This window comes from Protopterus annectens, chromosome 11.part0, assembly GCF_019279795.1.
Source record: "Protopterus annectens isolate FY-2018-M chromosome 11.part0, PAN1.0, whole genome shotgun sequence".
NCBI lineage: Eukaryota > Metazoa > Chordata > Ceratodontiformes > Protopteridae > Protopterus > Protopterus annectens.
Window position 1 is genome coordinate 173,142,144 of NC_056745.1, and position 23,383 is coordinate 173,165,526.

The following is a 23,383-nucleotide window of genomic DNA, read 5'->3' on the forward strand; positions in this document are numbered from 1 at the left end:
AAACAATTTGATGAAAGTGGGAAAGTGATTCAAGTTGTATCCAGGCTTTTTATATACCTCAGTGTAGGTTCATAGGTAAGTACTAGGCTAGCTGCCCTTGTGGGTCATTTTAAGATTATCCAGTATCTCCTTTGGTGTTTGAATTAGCTTATCTAATTTTTTGTTAGATTATCCTTTTCTGTCCCATGGTCAATAATTATAAATGACCCCAGTAAGAATTACTGGGATCATACCATAGATAGATAATTTGGGGGGACCGATGCTTGGAATAAAGCATTTAGCAGATGTCTCTGTCCATTAGTAGTACAGGGAGCAGTCCTGAGGTAAATTTTCTGTTTCCCATCTGCAGATCCAAGTTGGACTTGAATTTGGATGTATTACGAATATAAAGCTTTTAGACCTCCCTCTTTCTCTACAAAACCAGATAAACAGATGTCCAGAGAGAAGGGACCGACCAACAGTAAAGAATGACTATACCAGGATTCTCTTCTCCTCCACTTCACTCCAACCAGTTTTTTTTTCAAACCTGTCTCTGAAACTGGTTCTCAGCCTTCCTCCTTTGACAAATGCTTGTCTCTGGCACTTGGGTGATCAAAGTAGTGCAGGAGGGTAACAGATGGCACTAGAGACAAAGAAACTCCTTTCAGGGAAATTCCTGCCTGAGTTGCCATTGCTGAGGCACTTTCTTTTAGTTGCTAGTTGTCTCTGTTTACCTACAGTTTCTCTTGAATTTCTGCCTGCCCTTCAAACCAAACAGAATATTTTCCTTAGATTCTAATGCACTCTAGGAGATGTAAACCTGTCCCTGCAAGTCAGAGGGGCAGAGGCATCTGTTCCAGAGTGTTTCTGGTACCAAGGAAGGAGGCCTCTTGGAGACCAGTGTTAGGTCCTTCAATTCTAATCCTGTATGTAAAAGTACTGAAATTCAAAATGTGGAACCTGTAGAGGCTGTTAACCCTCCCTTCTCCCATGAGTTTCATGGGATCAGTAGACCTAAAAGATGCTCATAGTCACATCCCGTAATCATTGGCTGCAGGAAATTTCTGAGGTTCTCTGTATCTGGGTTACACTAGCAGTTCTCTGCATTACCTTTTTGAGTATCTACAGCTACAAGGGTCTTTACAAAATGACTAGTGTCAATCATAGTTCATTGCAGATTGACAGACATTCACGTATTTCCTTATTTAGACAATTTGCACATCTGTGCAGTCTTTATCCAAATGGCAGAAGTCATTAACTTAGGGTTATGTTTGTTCTGACCAATCTGGTCTTCCAGATAAATGTTACAAAATCCTCCTTGACTCCATCTCACAGGATTGTGTTTTTCTGTTCCCTTCCAGACACTTCTCTTCAAAAGGCCTTAGGGGCCTTTCTAACACAAAAAAGATGGAGTTTTATCTTGAAACTTTCCCGAAGTTCTCCATTCTGAGTTATGTAAGAGAATTTCTGTGTCCTAGAGCTCAAAGCTTCTATGATTTTCATGATTCCTGTAGCAAGGTTACACATGAGAAAGATGCCGTGGTTTCTAAAAAAACACATGGACCAAACATTTGTATTCTCTAGAGCATCATTCCAGTTTTAGGCTTTCTAAAAAGGAAACGCCATAGTCGAGACAAAAAATTCAGCTCAACCCAGATCGCCCCTTCTCTCCTCAGCCCCGAGTCCAGTCTTTTGCCACAGATACTTCAAATTTTCCTTGGGTAACAGTTTCCATGCAAGTAAAGATGCAAGATCTGTGGAGTCATTTAGATGGACCAAAGTTCGCAAATATAAAAGATAGGGCCAATCCTTGAAACTCTTCATCACCTATGTTGTCCTGGACCTATATAAGTAATTATAGTCAATCCCACAATATTGCGGTATGTAACAGATATACTCCTGTATGCAGGCTGAGTATGATTGCCTTGAGGGGTAGCTCTACAGCATTCCTTAACCCACCAAGCATCTTATATTGTCAGAACAAAACATAGTGGCAGACAAGGACCAGGACAAACCATCTGAAATAGAAATTGAGTGGGAAGGCCTTCTAGGAACTGATTCAGTAGTGGGGAACACCTCAAATAGATCTGTTCACTTTCAAAACAGACAATTAAACAAATTCTGCACCAGGGCTCCTTGGAAGCAAGCCTGGAAATCTGATGCATTTTCATTCCTGTGGACAGAAATTATATTTGATGCCTTTCCACCCTTTCCACTGATAGCCAGGATATTTCTGAAGATTCATAAGCACTCCCCAGAAATCATTGTGGTGACCCTTTTTTGACCCATGCAGCTTTGCTTCTCCATTCTTATGGAATCGGCCAAGGGCAATTTCCACAAGCTTCCTCACAGATTGGATCTACTCTCATGATAAAGTGAAGTTTGATGCTCCCCATTCTCAATCAACTTCAACTCACTGCGTGGATGATTCAGTTCTGAAAACTTTTATGAAATGATTTCATGAAGATGTGCAGCAGGTACTAAAGGAGGCCAGAAAACCTACTACTAAAAAATCCTATATTGGCAAGTAGAAATGATTTTCGAGTTTGTGCCTGTACAGTAACCAGGAATCCACCAGGAATATCACTGGTGCTCAAATATTTGTGTGAGTTACTACCCTCTGTCCTCTCTTATTGCACTATAAATGTTCATTTGTGGCCATTTCAGCATGTCTGCCCATGGACCGTCCTTTTCTTTTCTACTTGTGGTTATACAGTTTCTGAAAGGACTTTTACACCTCCTCATTTGCTGTTGCTTGAGATCTCAACTTTGGCGTGGAAAAGCTGACTTTGTCACCATGTCAGCCTGCTTATCAGGCTGATTTAAGGTTCTTGACTTGGAAACTGTATTCATCTTTACTCTAATTTATTTATTTATTATTTTATTTTACATTTGTTGACCGGGTTAGTTCGACCGAGCTAAGTAGCCCTTTTTCAGTGGAGAACCAGGGAGAAAAGCTCCACAATCTTACAGTTTCTGTTAACAGTGTCAGCGGGTTACAGTGTATGCATACAATGAAATATATTTTATCAGAAAAATAATAATGGAAAAAAAAATAAGCATACATAAGAAAAATTATTTGATACAAATTTTCAATAAACAGTGAAAAGAGTTCATAGTGTAGTAGTTATTTCATAAGATATGTGACATTAGTGATGGAGATAAGAGCAGGAGGTGTTTTTTCTGAGTAGCAAGCTGTCATGGTGGGTGAACCTTTCCTCATATTTCACAGAGGTAGAGTCACATTAAGAACACAACCATTTTTATGCCCAAAGTGGTTGTAGAGATTACTTTGAATAAAATTATCAGTCTGCCTGTTTTCTACCTACAACTGAAAAAAAAAAACAGGGAGAAAGGATTCTTCATACTTTGGACATGTATAAACACTCTTTACAGAACTAAGTCCTTCAGAAAAGCTGATCTGATATTTATTTCTTATCGGTAGAGAAAAAGAGACACCTTTGTCTAACCAGACAATTTTTGTGTGATTGTCCTCCGCAATTTCTGTTATTCCTTTCATGGCAAGTACATTTATGGCAGTATCAAGGCACATTCTACTAGATCCTTGTACTCATTGATGGCATACTTGGAAGGGGAGTAATCTAGAAACATTTTAGAGACAGCTGCATGATCCTCCTTTTATACTTTTACAAAGCCTTATAAGCTGGATTCCATTTTTTCCTTGTTCAGGTTGAGCTTTGCTAGAACCATTCTCCGGATCTATATTAGGACGTCGAAACGTCAAAAGAATGAGCACTGTTACATCGACACGGAATAACCGAAACTACTAAATCTCGAATGGCCAGAATGACAATTTTTCCCAGGGCAAAAAATCACTGGGCCATTGTCGGGACTTTTCCGTTTCCTCCACTGTAGTGCAGTCTCGGAGTTGGTATATTTAAGTAACCCCCCCCCATTTTATTTTGTCTGTCAATTTGTTTTGGGGGGGTTGTTTTCTTTTTTTTTTGTTGGCCCAGTGATTTTTTTCCCCTCAGAAAAAAATTGCTGTTCTGGCCATTCAACATTTTGCAGTTTTGGTCATTCCGTGTCGTTGTAAGAGTGTTCGCTGTTTTGAAGTTTCAACGGCCTAGTATAGACCCCCATTCTCCAAGGGCCCCAGGATCTGTATCTTTCTTCCTCCCAGGTTTGATAGGCTTTAGTAATCAACCAATATAGAGTAAAGGCTACTGCAGCATTGGGAATGATGAACATAATACAGTTCTGTAATTTGCTCTTACCAGGTAGATGTCTGAATTCCTCACTGCTGTAGTACGAACAGCCACTCTTCATCCACCTACTCTTGCACATAATTGTATTTGGGATATAAAGTAACATTATTTATATTTCTATTTTATGTTTTGTGTGTGTGTGTGTGTGTGTGTGTGTGTGTGTGTGTGTGTGTGTGTGTGTGTGTGTGTGTGTGTGTGTGTGTGTATGTGTAAAATTGCTACTAATGTTTATTAGTTCAGGATTGTTAGGCTGCTTTCTATCTGTGTGGGAAGAAAGTCCTTGGAAAATCTTCACCCTGACTGCTGATTTTCCTACTTGAGGCTGGCTAATCAACAGTCAGGTGAAGGTGTGGGAGGGAACCAGACCTTTGTGAAAAGCTGGATGGCTGTTGTTTCCTGGGCATGTGAACAACTCTTATAGCCTAAAGGCTTTTGCAGCAGTGAGTGAACATTTACAGTTACAAGTAAGTGCAGCTTACACAACTGTACTTTACTGGGCTTTCACAATTATTCTAGTTTACTTGTATAACCTTTTTAGTTAACTTATTATTTTAGCAGTTTGTACTTTATCCTTTTACTTCCCTCTTCATGGTACTTTCTTGTTCCTCTTCTAATGAATGTGCTGTATTGCAAGTCAGTGCCTGTGTACTTTGTAGTATGATATCATCCTAGCTTTAATTTTCGCCATCCCAAAAAAAAAATAATGCTTAATGCTTCTGAGCCTCTCATAGCCAGGCATGTATGATGTACTGGAGGCTGGCTTTTGTGAGACTGTATTGTTTATTCCTATCTAACGTCCCAATACATCTTTCACTGTTGTCTTTCGTAGGAAAAAGGCTCAGCTGATGAAGATCAGGGGTGTCTCCGATATCCGTGAAGAGATGCTTTTCCATGGCACAAGCTTTGAATTTGTGGATGCAATATGTTGCAGTAATTTTGACTGGAGGTTAAATGGAGCAAATGGTACAGCATATGGAAAAGGTAAGGCTGCCAGGTAATGTGACATAATTTGCACATAATGTGAGCTATTAAAATGACATCATCTGCTGTATGTAGCTTATGTACAAATAGTTGTTTGCATGTCCATATCCCCTTTTAGGTCGTGTACTCCTTGCTCTACATCCACTAAATGAAGCCTAAGTCATTTCCTCATGGCACTTTTCCCACCCAGGCATATCCTCAACTAGACTTGTAAAATAACCAGACTGGGTAGTTTGTTTTTAAACATAATAACACCTGTGTGAACATTAAATAATTCCATAAAATTTCTATAAACATGTATATTGTATTCTATTTCAGGCATTTAATTAACACTATATACCAAAGACTAAAGACTACTATTGTCAGTAAAACTTAAGTATCTAAAGCCTAGAGAGTAATGTACAATATATAATATAATATAATAAGTGTTGAAAATTAACATAATTATTTAATAAAATAACCATATATGAACTTGTTCAATATTGAAATATAGTGTTTATATATAGTAGTTAAAACTTTTTATATACATTGTGACCTACATTTTAAGATACTTGAAACTGATATATGCTTGTTTATTCCTGGAGACCTAGATGCTTGTTTATTCCTGGAGACCTAGATGCATTTAGTCTGAGTTGCCAAAGACATTCCTTTACCTCCAGCAGTGTCTTGGCATCTCCTCCTTTGTCACTGTGTGGAACCCTGTCAATAACAAAAAATAAAAACTTTTTGTAGTTGTTACAACCTAAACTATGTACATATAAAGCGTTGGTAGTTTTTTTATTTTTTATGTCTCTTACATGTTCTAATATTCTAAGTCTTAGTTTTCTAATAGTTTTACCTACATAAAATGTAGGACAACTTAAACATGTGACAAGACCATTTTAGTGTTGCAGTTGCAAAACCCAGGACTTCTAATAGTTTTGCTATAGTTATGAACTGCAACATATGGTCCATTGTTAATGTATTTGCAAATACTACATGATCCACATTTATTCATCATTTTTGTATACATTTTGATTGTCAACTGTCTCCATAATTTCCTTTAAATTTTTCCCTCTACTATATGTAAAAGTTGGAGAACTTTCCACTACCGTAGTTATGTCGTTGGTGAGAACACTACACCAAGTGTCAAAAATAATGTTTTTGATGGTTCCACTATATGCATTGTATGGCAGGACCATTGCGTGTCTCATACTGTTTGATCTTTTATCCACAATGGCCTTTGCTAAACCATCTTTTAATATTGGTCTATACACTGTCTTCCTTTTCTGCAGTACCTCTAACTTAATATTATTTAGAATATCTTGTGGATAACCTCTTTCTAATAACATATTAATTAATTTTTTAAACTTCTAAGTCATACAAACTATCGTCACTGATAAGTCTCGACAACCTAACCATTTGTCCTTTCATTATATTCTTTTTTTGATAAAATGGATGGCAACTTTGAAAATGTAAAAATGAGTTGGAAAATGTTTTTTTACGATATATATTGTACTTGCTGCACTTGTGTGGATATCCTCAAGTAGACCTCCTGGTATTTTTTCCACATAGGCTTTCTTGGTTTATGAGGTTGCCAATTTTTGTATTAAATGTTCTGATTGTGCTAATATCTTGCCAGACGTTCTGTCATGTGCATAGATATTTTGATTGTTGTAGGCTGCCTGATCTTTAGGTGTCATCTAGAAATTATACTAGCAGTGCAAAAGTACAACACACAGTAACTGTGTATCATAGATAAAGCTTTAAATAAATGCCCACTTAACTCTGACTTGTTTTTGTCCACACTTGTAGGCAAAGATAGACTGGAGTGCCTAATACTCATACACCTTCAATACCTGTTAACGTGCCTTGGCAACTAGCCTTTCTGTGTCCTGTTTGACATGCAGTTTATTTATTTGTATAAATTTATTGCATTTTATGGCATCAGGTGATGCCTGTTGCAGTAGTAATACTGGTTGATCCTGGGCTCACCCACAGCCTCCTACTGCAAAATGTGACTGATTTCTTGTATCTTTTTTAATCTGTAATATAGACTTCTCTGAGTGTTCTTCTTGATCTCCGCAAGTGAACCAGACTGCAGGGCTTCCACTACTCTGCCGTCTTACGTACCTCTCAACCTCTTAGGGCAAGAAATCTGAACAAAGCCATAATTAAAGGGGAGGAGGCCCAAAAATAGGGACATTTTTTAAATATTGCTCTTACAAACTTAGAAGATTGTTAGAATAACAGGTTTTGTGTAAGCATGAATTTTCTGAAGGGTGTAAAATATGAAACTCAAATATCTATCATTATATTCTGACTTCAGTTTTTAATGACTTGGCAATGTTTTACCAGAAAATCACAATTTTATGAAAAATGGACCAAAAATATGAAACAAAAATCTGGACATTCTGTGAAAATCTGTACAGTTGAGAGGTATGCCCACTTACAAACCTTTAGCGGTTTCAAGATCACCACTTTCTTTTTTTCTATTTTGCTTAAATTTTTTTTATTAACAGTTACAAAAGCAAATTCATAAACAAGATAACTTTAATAATAATGAGATATACACAATACATATAAGCATCTCTAGGGAAAATCAATAACATTTTTAGACTGTAAAATTATTTATACTCTTGAAACGAAAAATACTCAGACAGTTTTAACAAAGTAGTTACTGTTATATCCACATAACATTATCAGAACATTTCATATTGCTGAACTATCTACATCTAAATACAATAACTTTATCCCATGGATCCTTAATCAGTGGTTTTGGGAGTGTTCTGTTTTTTTTTTATTGATCTCTCTTTGAGGAACATCTTTAAGATGAGACAAAAATTCTTCAACTGGAAGTGAAAATCCCCAGGATTCATGAAGTTGAATTCACTGTGCAGGAGCAGTGTAGGCGCTCCTGCAAGGAATATGAGCACTGAGCAGTCCAGGAATGTGCCCTTTTGCCGTGCACAAGCCTGCCTACACTGTTACTGCATGGAAAGCCCTGCAGTATGCTAATCAGCTCATTTGCTGGTGCAAGCCATGCAAATGCGCTGAATTAGTGATTCAGGAAGTAGGCAGGTCTCCGTGCAGGAACAGTGTAGGGTGCAGAAATGTATTCAGCTACTAGCCGAATACATTTCTGCAAAACAAAAAATGGAGGCAAGACATCCTCAAAGAATACATGTAGTCCCTTAATTAAGCATGCCAATGGCCAAATACATGGCCATTGGCAAGAAAAAATAGTTTAGTTTTTGTAAAATAAAAGTTTTTGCTTTTTGGCCAATTTTGACCATTTAAGTATAGGGTAGCGGCGAGCAAACAGGATCGTGCCAAAAATGAAAAAAAAGGGGGGGGGGTTTAACAGAAATCTGCATTTTGTCATTATAGGCAATGGCATGCAGAATGAAAACAATAGCAGGGAAATAGTGGTTGCTAACGGGAAAGGCTCAGTCTAAGTTTGGTAACTCAGGAGTAAGGGTTGCAAATGAGGGGATTAATACTGAATCACAAATTTCTTCTAAGTGTCAGACTGCACCTAACTGTGTAGGTTCTCCAACACCATGTTGTAGACAAGACGAGCAGCTAACATGAAAAGGGGTGTGTTGTGAATGCCGTAAGCACGTTGGAGCTCAGTGGCCCGTGTTTGCCCTTAGCTAAGCACAGCTAAGGCAGGGGGTGTGTCCAAGGCTGTATATCCCTATTCCATGAAATGCAGAGCGTGTTCACATCTAGGAAGGCCAGTTCTGCTTAAAATTGTTTACTCGAGCTAAACGGGTGTGCTCGATGCGCACCGGGCCTAAAAAAAAACACTGGGGTATAGCATAACTGTTGACATTTAAGCACCGGGAATGCATGGCACGCATCAGGGCTTAAACGGGGAGGAAATGGGAAGGGGAAACTGCAGAAGGAAGTCAATCAAGGAGAACCATCCCTGTATATTCCCCCAGGTAACAATACTACCACCCTTGAAGAAATCCTGCAATGGGCCTCAACTAACATTAACCTAGAGACCTACATTTTAGGAGATGTTAATATAGATTGGAACAAAATTAATAACCTAAACCCAGCCATATCTGTCAATCTATTCAACTTTACTCAATTAACTACCTCTATTACTAGACCCAACAAAATAAATCCTCCAGGATCTACACTGGACTGGATCCTATCTACCCACCCTAACAACATCTTGGACTCAGGTATCCTTCCCGACTCTTTTAGTGACGACCTGGCTGCCTTCATCCACCAAGCAACCCAGTCTCCCCATCTCCAGCACCAATACCTAGATACCCATAACCTAACAAACTTCAACCCTCTAACTTTCTCTAATACCCTCAAACAAACTAACTGGAACAATCTAAAAACTTTACCACTTGACAGAGCCATCGAGTCCTTTAACTCTACTTTCCTAAATGTACTTAATTCCCAAGCTCCACCCCGAACTATAAGAGTCAAATCCAAATCCGCCCCATGGTTAACTAGAGAAACCAAAAAACTTATGCAACAGAGAGACAAATGCTGGAATCTTTCTCAGCACAATAAACAACCAGAGACCCTTATTCAATATAAGCAACTCCACAACCTTACTAAAAGACATATATATCCAAAGACAAACAATCCTACTACATGGCACTCCAAGCCAACCACTCCAAAAACCCCAAACAATTCTGGAAGTCCATTAATTCACTTCTCAACCAGGCACCAAAAATAATCCTTGCCCTGACACTACCAAGTCCGATCCAGAAATTATCACTCTTTTCAACTCCTTCTTTACCAACTCTATAGCTGAACTAAATAAGACCTTCCAAATTAACCCATCCACGCAGTTCGGTCACTCTACCCCAGCCTCTAAACCCAACCCTCCCCCCACCTTTGAACTTAAACCAGTCTCTATCTCACATATAAAAAAACTTCTCAGCAAACTAAAACCTTGCTCTAATGCCCCAGATAACATTTCATCAAAATTCTTACAAATTGCCGCAGATGAAATCACCCTCCCCATTAGTATCCTAATCAACAGATCCATGCAGGAATCATATGTCCCCAAGCTGTGGCATGCTGCCTTTACACATCCTCTCCACAAAGGTGGTATAAATAATAAAACCTCAAACTTTTGCCCCATAGCCATCCTCTCCCCAATATCAAAAATACTGGAAAAATGCATTCACATTCAGTTAATGCTCTTCCTTATCAAAAACCACCTCATCTCTCAAACCCAACATGGTTTCCATCCTGACCATAGCACTATAACTGCTCTACTCTCATTCCTAGATATAGTCAACTGTGCCCGCGACACTGGTAAAATAGTTTCAACAGTTCTACTAGATCTCTCCAAGGCTTTCGACACTGTCTCCCATACTCATCTCCTTAGCCACCTTGCTAACCTCAACCTCTCACACAATACACTATCCTGGTTCTCAAGTTACCTATCCAGCAGATCTCAAGCTGTAAAATGGAGGAAAGGCACCTCTAACTTCCTTCCTTCCCCCACTGGAGTTCCCCAAGGTTCCATTCTTGGCCCTATGCTATTCAACATCTTTATCAATGACTTCTACTCTGCCATCCCAAATACTAAAATCGTACAATATGCCGACGACTCCACTTTAATCTGCTGTGCCACCAACCTCCCAGAACTTCTATCATACACTCAAACTGCTTTCTCCACCCCTGAGAACTGGATGCTCCAAAACCACCTTTCTCTAAATGCTAACAAATCCAAAATGCTACTCTTCCCCCCTCAAAATCCTTCCCTCTTGACAAAAACATCTTCCAAATTAGAAGCCATAACAATTCAACCATAGAAATTGTTCCCTATGCCAAACTACTTGGAGTCACTATAGATGAAAACCTAAAATTTGACACCCATATTCAACTCAACATCAAGAAAACACATCAAAAACTTGGCCTGCTATACAGAAACATCCACTATCTCTCTCCTTCTTCTAGACAAACCCTCACCACTACCTATCTTCTTCCCTCACTAATGTATGGCACCCCTCTATTAACTAACTTATCTGCCTCCATTTCCTCAAAAATGGAAAGTTGTTATAATAAAATTTCAAAATTCGCCATCAAAGCCAAACACTCCTCCCACCATTGCTCTGCCCTCCACTCACTAAACTGGCTAGAACTTCCCAACCTTCTAGAGTACCTCCAACTTACCACTGCCCATAGGCTATTATTTAACCCCTCTAAATGTCCTGCACTAGCCAGCATCCTACAACCATACACCCCTAACAGGCCACTTAGATCTGCTCACCTAAACCTACTCACTGTCCACACACCAAAGCGACCTGCCGGGCAGCACCTCCTATCTTTTTCCTTAGCCAGAAAATGAAATTCTCTCCCTCCTTCATTGCGAATGATAGGAAACCCTGACAACTTCAAAACCCAACTCCATTCCTACTTGTTCTCCAATTAGAAGTGCAATTGCACTTTCCCCACCTAGCCTTCTACTATCTACATTAATTGTATTTCCATACTACTATTTCCAACAACTTTGCTCCATGGATTTTACTTATTCTTTACTGTTGTCTTGTGTATATATGTAAATATTGTAAATAGTTTGCTCTCCCTTTTTCCCCCTCCCTAACATTTATGCTTGTTCTACCACTCTGCCATAACAAGACTCAGATTCTATGTAACCTTTTTAACCAACCATGTCAATACATGACTCATATGCTATGTAACCACTGTACCTCATACTGTCTCTGTATCACAATTTACCAGTATTCATAAAACTTACTATTATCTGTTGTATCTTAATGTATCTATAGCTTTGAATCATAATTTTAATTGTATCTGTTGTTTTTTAATTTTACTATGTAATGTGGGGCTTTTCTCCCCGGGCATCCACTGAAAACGGGCTCCTGAGCCCAGTGGACCTCCCCGGTCATCAAACTGGAATAAATAAATAAACAGCATAGCTGTCAGGCAGAATGTATCATAATCAGTCAATTACACAGGCAGCAGCCCAGCACACTACTAGAAACTATGCAAACACCTTTCAGTCTGGTTTTACCCACAAACTCTACACCACTGGTGTACACATTCGGGGGAATTTTAAACTGACAAATCTAACAAAACATGTTAGGGGCTACTGTTGCTTTGATCCATCAGCATGTGCTGGAGACTAAGGGTGGTGAGGAGGAAAATGCTGGCAACCAACTCAGACTGAGGAGGGGAAGAGGGTGGACAGCGACATACTTCAGCAACTTGTCGAGTTGCGCCGGCCTTGCCTTAGAGCCAGAACCAACATAGGGGGGAACCCATCCCAGTGGATACCAAGGTATGTGTAGCCTTAAGAATACTAGCTACGCGTATTTTCCAAAGACCAACTGGGGATATCATGGGGGTCTTAACAGGCATCTGTGTCCAGGATACTCCACCAGTTCCTGGATGCCATGCAAACACATGCCGCTGAGCACATTCACTTCCCCAGCACCCATGAGGAGAGGACCAGCAATATGCGTCTCTTTCTCCATGTAGCAGACTACCCAGAGGTACTGGGTGCCATAGTCTGCACGCACATCCACATCAAAGCACCACCTGGTGAACGCGATAGGGTCTACATAAACCACAAGAGCTTCCCTTCCATCAACTGCCAGGTCATGTGTGATGCCAAGGGCATTATCATGAATGTGTGCTGGCAGCCCTGGAAGCTATCATGACTCCCACATTTGGCATTCGTTAGAGTTGTACTGGGCATTTGCCAGTGGGGACATCCCATATGGCCAGCTGGTGGGGGATGCTGGCTACGCACTGGAGCCGTGACTGATGACACCCGTCAGAAATGCAAACACATCCACACAAGAACGCCATAATGAGGCATACGCACAAACCAGGATCATTATAGAGCATGTGTTTGAGATGCTCAAGTCATGGTTCCGCTGCCTTGACATATCCAGTGGAACCTTGCAGTACTCTCCAGCCACATGTGCACACATGTTCATAGTATGTGGCACACTACACAGTATGATCCTATGGAAACAGCTGCAGCAGGAACAAAATGGGGAAGGGCCACACAGCCCCCCACCGCACAGAGTGACTCGGAGTAGAAACATCCTGAGCCTGCCCCTGTAGGCAGATAGAGGCGTATCCAGTATGCCCTGGCCTTGGCAAAGAGGAAGCACATATCACATACACTGACACTGTAGGGTCCCAGGGACTGATCTCTGTCTTTCTCTCTCTCTCTCTGACTCGCACGCACACAGTAAAATGGATGCCAAACATCACACCACCTATACCTGACCATGTATAGGCAGTGTATTAAGTGCATCCAACATATCAGCCCTCAAGCATCACTCTTGCAACAGCTGCAGGCACAAGGTAAGCCAGTCTGTGTAATAAAATAAACTAATGGAGTGGAATTTTCTGATAGTATATCTGTGGTATTGATCAAGAATGCAAGGGAATGGGGTGGCTAACTGAGATAGCAGCAGACAACTGACACCTCTGTGGGACAGCAGGATGTGTATCCCCAGTATTGCCCTACCCACACCATGCAGTACCACTCTATTCGACAAATACCACCACAGTATATGTGGTGAGCCAAATAACTGGGGGAGGTCATAGGTTACATCACATGCGTGGATGTCAAAGTGGGGTCCCATACCCACCACCAACCCCACACAGCAGATCAGCTGTAGAAAACCATATAGAAATGCCTGGCAATATGTGTGATAAACACACACCTCCAGGCTGGTCAAACAGTCTGACACACGCAAGATCCTCTAAGTGCAGTCAACCATTAAGGAGAACCCAATGTAAAGTACTGGTAGCTATAGGCAAACATATCTGCCCAGGGCACAAACACCCCACATATCCTATCCCCTGAAAATCTATCTGGAGTCGGCCTGTCAGTCTTATCCTGTCTGACTTATATTACCCAACTGCAGACAGGAAATCAGACCAGGCCAGAACATAAATGCACAGAGATTCCACTATTGTAATATGTCACCAAGGTGCTGGACCGTTTCCACAGCACCAGCAGTCAATTGTTTGTAGGCAGACCCCTCAACAGGCTAGATTGTGCAAGAATGTATAGCAGTTGGCCCATAACCCTGGTGTGTGCATCATCCATCCTGTATTCCTCTGGTAAATCACCATGATGATCTGAGCAGGTATGTCACGAGGGAGGTACTGAAACAATACATGACAGTGTCAAATGACATATATGACAATGTCTGCTAAAACAAGCCCTGTAACCCTAACAACCCATACATTACTGAGAGAATTTGTCACAATCGCTGTATGGCCCATTGTCCCAACATTTTGATAGGCTATCTCCAGATATCATGCACCAACAAGTTGAGAGGTATGGCTGTAGCACAAAACCGGACTGGAGTACAATCTCTGGAATGGAGTCCCACATATACTATAGAAGGACACACTGGGCATGCTCATACACTTGTCAGTAGGATCTAGGAATGAATAGGCCTTCCCCACCCAGTGCACTTCCCATTGCCCCACCTTAGCAGTCCTGAAGATGTCTGTCACCATAAAAGTCACTTTTGTTAGGTCCAACCCCATAAGCTCTGTGGCACGTGCGATAACTGCACAACACTATAGTACAAATAACTAGTTTGGTAAGAGTTCTAATCTCAGTCCTGGCAAATGTAAACATGTGTGTGTGTGTGTGTGTGTGTGTGTGTGTATGTGCGTGTGTGTGTGTGTGTGTGTGTGTGTGTGTGTTCTCAACTAAAAGCTTTTAGGTCCATTCAAACCCAGAACACTTCCCCTTTCCCTACTTTAGCAGTCCTGCAGGTATCGGTCATCTTAGAAGTGCCTTCCATCAGACCTCAACCCCATAAGCTCTGTGTCATGTGTGATAACTGCATAACACGATAGTACAAATAACTAGTTAGGTAGGAGTTCTAATCTCAGTCCTGGTAAATGTAAAAGTGTGTGTGTGTGTGTGTGTGTGTGTGTGTGTGTGTGTGTGTGTGTGTGTGTAAGTGACAGCTGTATGTACAAGACTGAAATAGTTGTGTGTTTGTTTATAGGTGAAACAGTTTTATGCCATTCCCACCCAAGACACTTAACACTGCCCCACCTTATCAGTCCAGATGATGTCAGTCCCTTATCAGCAACTTTGGCCAGCTGTCAGCCCTGTAAGCTCAGTAGTGCATGTGATAAATGCTTAACACTGTAGTACAAATTGACTAGTTTGGCAGCGGTTATACTCTTGTATCTGGCAAATGTTTGTGTGGGTATGTATGTTTGTAAGTAGAAGTATTTTGATACGTTTCCCACCCACTACCCTACTTTATCAGTCCTGCTGATGTTATTCCCTATATCAGCACCTTTGGCCAACTCTCAACCCAGTAAGCTGTGTAGCGTGTACGGTAACTGCATAACACTATGGTACAAATCACTAGTTAGGTAGGGGTTCTACTCTCACATCTGGCAAGTGTGTGTGTTTGTGTGTGTGTGTGTGTGTGTGTGTGTGTGTGTGTGTGTGTGTGTGTGTGTGTGTGTGGCATCTGTCTGTCTGTAGGACAAAGTATTTTGATAAGTTTAACACCCACTCCAATACTTTATCAGTCCTGCTGATGTCATTCCCTTTATAGGTTTACAAGTGTAGTAGATAATGGCCAAGGAGCCTTAACAAGCCTAGCACAAAGAAGGGCCCTGCCATTGTGCCACCCGATGTTACTTCCCAGTGCCTGTATCAAGTACAACCATTGCAGTTATCCTTGGGTTGAACTGTCCAGTACCCATCCACTCATCATGATTTCTCTGGAACATGGTCAGCTAGGTGCTCTGCATGACATGTATGGGATGTGTATTCCAGGGCATGCACAGTCTCTTGGTGAGGGACCTGTCTCACCAGAATGTTGTGGTGATTATGGTACTGAGGTAGAGGTCTCTACAGTGTGTGGTGTGGATGGATTTATATGTAGCATTTCTAAACCAGATGGGTCAGACATGGCTTTGTAAGTCAAACACAGATAGCTGCTAATTAGGTGATATGACACAGAAAATAGCTTGGGTCTTCTGAGTCTGTCTGTGTAGGATGTGTGTTTAATGCATAGAAACCCCTTTGTAAGGTGCTTTTGTGGCTTCTCCAGCTGTAGCAGGTGTCTAGTGAGGTACATGGTAAATGGGCCATAGTACTTGTGGAGTGATCTAATGAGGGAATAGTAGACAGAGATCATTACCACTGTCTTCCTGGATGCAAAACCCTTGGTAATGAATGTGCCATATAGAAGGTCTTCCTGACCACAGTGGCAATGTGGTGCTTGAAGGAGAAGTTGCTATCAACCTGTGTCCCCAGATCTCTTATAATACATACAGTTTTCATTGGACTCCCATTGATGTGGAACTTACTGAGAACTGAGTGTTTTACCAAAGGGGATGATGATGCATTTTGTGGTAGTAAGCTTCTGGCCACCATTTCCAAACCACTCATTGGTCTCAGTGATGCCTTTTTGTAGGATGTCAGCATCACTTGTGGAGTTCATGATAGCAACCAGTTTGCAGTCCTGTGTGAACTTGGTCAGCCAGAGTTCCTCTGTGTTGGGCTGGACTCCTGAGAAGTAGATGCTGGACAGGACACTATCCAGTACTGATTGCTGTTTGACTCCACTCGTGACTGCTTCCCAGTCTGACTTGGTTTGTCACTGTCACACTGTGTGTTCTGTGAACCAGTTTGCAAACTACCCACTGATATAGGGGTTGATGCCTAGTTTGTTGGGTTTATTAATAATTCCTGACTGAGGAATGGTATCAGAAGCCTTGGCCAGATTGAGGTAGGCTGTATGCAGTGCATTACTGTCATACACATCCCTGGTGACTCACTGAAAGATTTCAACCAGGTTGAGCAGCCATGATCTGCCATTCACAAAGCCAAACTGTGTGGGGTCTACAGTTAGGAGATCACCCATATCTTGGTCAATCAGGTCCTTGATGATGCGCCCATACCCGTACATAGTAGACTTGTCAGGCTAAGGGCCCAGTAATCCCCAGGGTCTGTAGATGCTACCCTTTTTTGGAAGGACAAAGCCTGAGCTGAGGCTGGGAATCACCAGGGCACACAGATGTGGTGCCAGGTCTCTTTGTATGTCATGTAGAATACAGCCACGGATATGTTGGGGACCCAAGGAAGCTGTATCCTTACCTGTGGACAATGCAGGTCTAACCTGGCCAGCAGTAATGCTGGGTGCCTGGCATTCATCTGCCATTGTGATTGTTCCCTTGGGGGGGGGGGGATAACGCTGGCACTGAATGTGTTGGAAAGACTGTGGCCAGTATCTGTTGTCTCAGGATAGGAATTAGTATTGTACAGTAACTCACAGCACTTGTGGTTATTGCTGTGGAGGTTGTTGATAACTATCAAAGGCTTTTGTGATTGTCATCAGTGTCTGCTGCAATTGCCTTCATAGCTGCTTGTAGGGGATTCCATGAGGGATTCCAAGTTGTGTTTGAGGCTAATAAGGGAGTTCAGTCTTGGGACACCACCTTTTTCTGCAACGGTATCCTCCTTCTGTTGTACAGTTTAGTAATGGCAGGGGACCATCACATTAGCTTCCAGTGTTTGGGGGGCAGTGTCCGTGTTCTGTTGGCTATGGCTAGTACCGTGCATCCATGTACATGTTTGTGCGGTGCATATGTGTATGATGCGACAGTCATGCAGCTATTTCCCATTGGCATGGGTGCAGTGAAGTCATCCACCCCTGTTTTTATTACTGCAAAGTCAGCATTGGGGAGGTTTTGCAAGATGGTTACTTTTCTGGGCAGTGTGGGTGAGATGTTGAGCTCCATGTTGATTACATCATGTTTGGATCTGACCAGGTAGGGCTTGACAATTGTGGTTGAGCAACAGTCCCATATGTAAGTAATCAAGACAGATCAAGTTTGTTGCATCCTCTTTTGGGGGTCAGTATGAGTTGGTCCAGGGCATTGGAACTGATGAATTCCATGAAGCGTTGGGCCAGTGTACTGTTGCTTGACTTACTTTCCCCAGGTGATGGAGGGGTAGTTGAAGTCTCCAACTATGTCAGTATTGGGTTGGACCTTCATAGATGCCAGGGTGTTGAGGAATGTGCATTGACAGTCTAGGGACATAGCTGGGGACCAATAACAGGCTGTGGTGTGGATTGCACTATTTCCCAAAGTCAGTTGTACCGGATGTACCGCCAATGCATTATGCTTGGGATACTAGTCTGGAGGTGTGCATATCCATTATGAATATGGAGACAACACCACCTGTGGAGGTGTGGTCCATGTTTTGGTGCTGAAAGCTGTGGAATGCGTCATAGCCTGTTAGTGCAGGGCTGCTGTCTGCTGCTGTGAACCACCTCTCTGTTACAGCACAAATGTCAATGCCCTCCACTCTGAGGAGTGCTTTGAGTGACTGCATCCTGACAGTTAGATGCCTACTGTTGAGCATCATGACTCTCAGATCGCATACATGTCTAGCTGTTATGGTGGTAATTTGCTTTGGAACGCTGCCTAATAAGGCACTATAGGGGTGGCAAGACACTTTCCCTGTACCTGGAAACCCAGGGCTGACAGATTAAGGACATCTCTGCCAAAGCATTGAGGTCTATCAATCATGTTATCCCAAGCAGAGAGATGCCGGATCCCCTGAGAATGACACACAACACGTAAGCCAGTGTTGCAGTCAATTATCTGTTGCTAGTTCTGCATCATCATGCATCATCATTCTGGGTAACGGCAGTATACTACTCAGGGCTACTGTCATACCTGCCTGGACCACATAATCTGTGTGTTCAACCATATCTGTTGTCATGTAGTCCAGGGAGGTGTGTCTCAGGTCATTCACACCCACATGGATGATGACAGAGTGATACTTGTAGCTGTGGAGTGGCCTGACTGGGTGTGTCATGTGTAGGATGCTGGCACGTTATAGACAGTTAGCTATTACCACCTCCATAATCAACTTAGTGAGTGGGGCATCTGTGTGCTGCAGTACTGAGTCACCCATGATCACTGTATTGTGCAAGGTGGTCAGCCTTAGGAGCGTAGGTTGAGGGACACACTGTGTAGGTAACATGTCCTTTGGAATGTGCTATGCCGTGGTGTTGGAGTGGATGTCTGTCTTTCTGGTCTGTGCTGTTTGTGTAAACGTCCATTGAGTCCCTCTGTGAAGATGGGTGTGTGGCTCTTCAGTGTATGTCAGGGCTGTCATAGTGGGTGGTGTGGCGAGCTTTGTGGTCCACATGGTGTGGTGCAGGTGTTGACCTTATCCTCTTGACCAACTAGTCCAGTCTTTGCTGGAGAGTGCATATTTCCACATTTGGTGATATAGGAGTAACTATAACTGGTCTGAGTGTTTGGAGTTTAGAGGAGAGGTTTGTCTGTGTACATGAGGTAGTTGCAACAGTGCTTCAGAATGGACAAGTGCACCAGGTTAATAGGTGAGAGCACAGAAAACTGCACTTCAATCATGCCAGGAGGGGTGGACATAAGTAGTAAGTACTGAGGCTAATTCTGTAATGAACAAATACTACTAATGGTCCCCAGGTGTGATACACTTATTGATACAATAACCTGTTGAAGTGCAAAGCTATAATGCTATTTGCAGTGCAAGATAGAAAGAACTAGCAAGATGTAAGGGTGAAACTGAAGGCAGACTTCCTGCCACCTGTAATACTTTACCTCAGCCTGTGCAGTTATCAGCACCTTTGGCCAGTTGTAAGTCCAGTAAACTCTGTAGCATATGCAGTAACTCTGTAACACTTTAGTACAAACTAGATAGGCAGGGGTTCTAGTCTCAATACTGGCATGTGTGTGTGAGAGTGTGGTTGTGAGAATTATGTACTGTGTTGATTATACCATTTTTGACTTCTGTACCACCCTTTACACTTCCCCTCACTCCAATGTAATAGTCTTGTTGATGTCATTCACCTAAGAAGTACCTTTGGACTACATGAAATTGTATAAGCCCCATGGCACATCTGATAACTGTGTAACACTATAGTAGACATAACTAGGTATGCAGGAGTTTTAATCCCAGTACTGGCAACTTTGTCTGTGTGTGTGAATCAGATACTGTGTGGCTTATACCATTTTGAGTTGTGTACCACCCTTTACACTTCCACCACCCTACTTTACTAGTGCTGTTGTTGTCATTCACCTTAGAAGTACCTTTGGACAAGGTGAAATTGTGTAAGCTGCATGGCACTTCTGCTAACTGCGTAGTACCATAATACAAATAACTAGATAAGCAGGAGTTTTAATCTCAATAGTGGCAACTGTTTGTGTATGTTTGTGTGAGAATCATGTACTGTGAAGGTTATACCATTTTGAGTTGCGTACCACCATACTCATCCTAATTTAGTAGTTCTGTTGATGTCATTCACCTTACAAGTACCTTTGGATGAGATGAAATTGTGTAAGCTCCAATGCTTGTCTGATAACACTATTATAGACATAAATAGGTAGGAGTTCTAATCTCAATACTGGTGTGTGTGTGGGGGGGAGGGCTCGTACCATTTTGATGTGTGTACCATACATGGTAGATGACCACCTCCTAATGCCATTACTTTATATAGTGTGGCAATGGCATCTGCCTCACATGCAGCATGTGAAACCATTGTACAGGCCATACCAGTCCTTGGTACAGATGTATCTAGAGCATCCAGATGTTTGGAACCTATTAGTGCTCTGTCTGCCTTAACAATACCCATGTATGTGATATTGTTTCCAAATAGGCCACAGTGAGTGTAGTGCCACACGTGGCAGCATCAGCTATCATACCTAACTGAAACAGCATATTGATACGACGTCTGCTACCCTCACACTTGTCTAGGCTTGTAGGTGAAATACATGAGTCCAGATGCTTGGTTTTACAAGTGAATTGTTCATATCATGGGTCACATTAAAGGTTGGGAAAGGTGTGGAATGACATATTGTGATCTCAGTCAGTATATATCAGAAACAAATGGCATCTTAACAGGTATGTGTATACATTTTATATCCACTGTATAGCAGTAATGTTTCACACATGTCCCTACCTTAGACAGTTTGTCCAACACATTTTGCTGGTGTCTGTCTAGACTTCTTGCACTAACAGATTGTGAGGTATGCTACATGAATGTTACATTCTCTTCAGATAGGCCCCTGTGGTGACCACTGTGATGCAATACAATTAACCTCACCACAAATGAACATGCACATAAAGCAATATGACTGTTAGTCATAGTTGTGTGCATGGTAACTTGCATGCCCTCCACATGCCTGGGGTATTGTCAAAGCGCAACTGAACAATTCCATACTCACCAGCTTCAGGCTGCTGTCCCGTATGCAGACCAGAGTTACCTGTGTAGTTGTGGGAGAGAGGTATTGTCAGCAGACTCACATGTGCCCTTGGTAAAGGATGGATGCAGCATGTCTGCACATACAACACCCAATACTACACAGTTTGCTGTCCTTCACCATAGATTTGCACTTCTGTGCATTAGAAATCCCCATCTGCAACTGCAGTCTGACCTGGCACATGCATGTAGATACTGTACAGATAGGTTCATAGGTTCATAGGTTCATAGGTTCATACTAGGCTATCTGCCCGAGGGCATTTACAAGCCTAGCCCATAGTTTTGTGCCAGCCCTTTAGTATGGGGAACTATACCCATTATTTTGCTGTGCCTCTGTTGAGCAGTGACACTGAGGTAATCCCTGGGGTATATCTGCGATCTCCCATCCATTGGTCAAGATTTCTCTTGAACAAGGCCAGCGAGGTGCTCTGCCTCACATATACCGGGATTTTATTCCACAGCATAGGGAGTCTTTGGGTGATGAATCTATCCCTCCAGCGCGTCCTATTAATAGCCGTGTCGAGGTTTAAGTCTCCGCCCTTGTGGCTCTGGGATCTAGATTTTTGAGGTGAAGCATATTCATCAAATCTGGGTTTGACATGGCCTTGTATGTTAGGCAAAGGTCACCTCTGAGCAAGCGGTGGCGACTGAATAGAGCTGGAGTTCTTTCAGTCGGGCAGCATAGGACAGATGTTTGAGACCCTTTATCCTTTTGGTGAGGAACTTTTGTGGCCTCTCCAGCTGCTGCAAGTGTCGGGTCAGATACATTCGAATGGGGCATTGTACTCAATCATTGGTCTGATGAGTGATGAGTATAGGGAGACTATGACCTCCTTGATCTAGATGAGAATCCCTTCATGATAAGGTGGGCAATGTAGAAGGTCTTCCTAACTACTTTAGCTACATGGGTGTCAAATGACAGACTACTATCAACCTGGGTCCCCAGGTCCCTGATAACTTCTTCTATGCTCAGTGGATTGCCACCTATTTGGTAGCTAGGGGTAACCTTGTTTTTCCCGAAGGGTATGACTATGCAATGTTTGGCATTTAACTTTAGGCCATGGCTCTGGCACCAGTTATCCGTTTCTGTGAGACCCTTCTGAAGGATATCTTTGTCAGATGTGTTTTCCACTATGGCGCCCAGTTTGCAGTCATCTGCAAACTTTGTCAGCCATAACCCTCCTGTGTTTGCTTGTACTTGGAAAAGTAGATGCCAAACAAGAGTGGGCCCAGGACTGAGCCCTGTGGTACACCACTTGTGACAGGCTTTGAGTCTGACATGGCGCCAGCAACTCTGACCCTGTGGGTTCTGTCACTCAGCCAGTTTGCAACCCATCTTGTGATGTATGGGTTAACATTTAAGCTGATGAGTTTTCAATGATACCAGTGGGGTATTGTATGAAGGCCTTCGCCAGATCGAGGTAGGCTGTATGGACTGCCTTTCCCTCATCAATGGCTTTGGTGACTGTTTGAAAAAGTCAACCAAGTTTAGAAGGCATGATCTGCCTTTGACAAAGCCAAACTGGGATGGATCCAAAGTCTGCAAATTCCTATGTCTTTATTTATGAGGTCCATTATGATCCTCTCCATGGCTTTGCAGATAAGGCTTGTCAAGCTAATGGGCGGTAATTTCCAGGGTCGGTGGAGGCACCACCTTTGTGAAGTGGGACCACAGTTGCAGTCGCCACTCCTGGAGTGCGTATCCAGAGGTAAGACTATGATTAAACAGCTGTCCTAGCTGTGGGTTTAATTCCTCGTTGAGTTCGTGGAGCACACAGCCGGGGACACCATCAGGTCCCATGGATGCTGTGATTTTTGCTTTGGAGAGAGCAGTTCTCACTTGGGCGTTGGAGATGTTTGGATGGCTGCAATCGCTTGGTATAGATATCTCTCCTTTTGGGGGAGGGGGAAGTTTGCACTGAACCTGTCAGC

The 23,383-nt window shown here is 42.3% G+C and overlaps 1 protein-coding gene across 1 annotated transcript in view; it reads left to right on the forward strand.

Moving 5' to 3' along the window:
- The window catches only part of PARP11 (poly(ADP-ribose) polymerase family member 11), a 519,323-nt gene extending 513,758 nt beyond the window's left edge, over positions 1-5,565 (forward strand). Inside the window, exons 8-9 of the mRNA XM_044087183.1 lie at positions 5,038-5,202; positions 5,508-5,565. Coding sequence (XP_043943118.1) covers positions 5,038-5,202; positions 5,508-5,565 — 223 coding nt within the window. The remainder of the gene's footprint in view (positions 1-5,037; positions 5,203-5,507) is intronic.
- Positions 5,566-23,383: the final 17,818 nt, after the last annotated feature.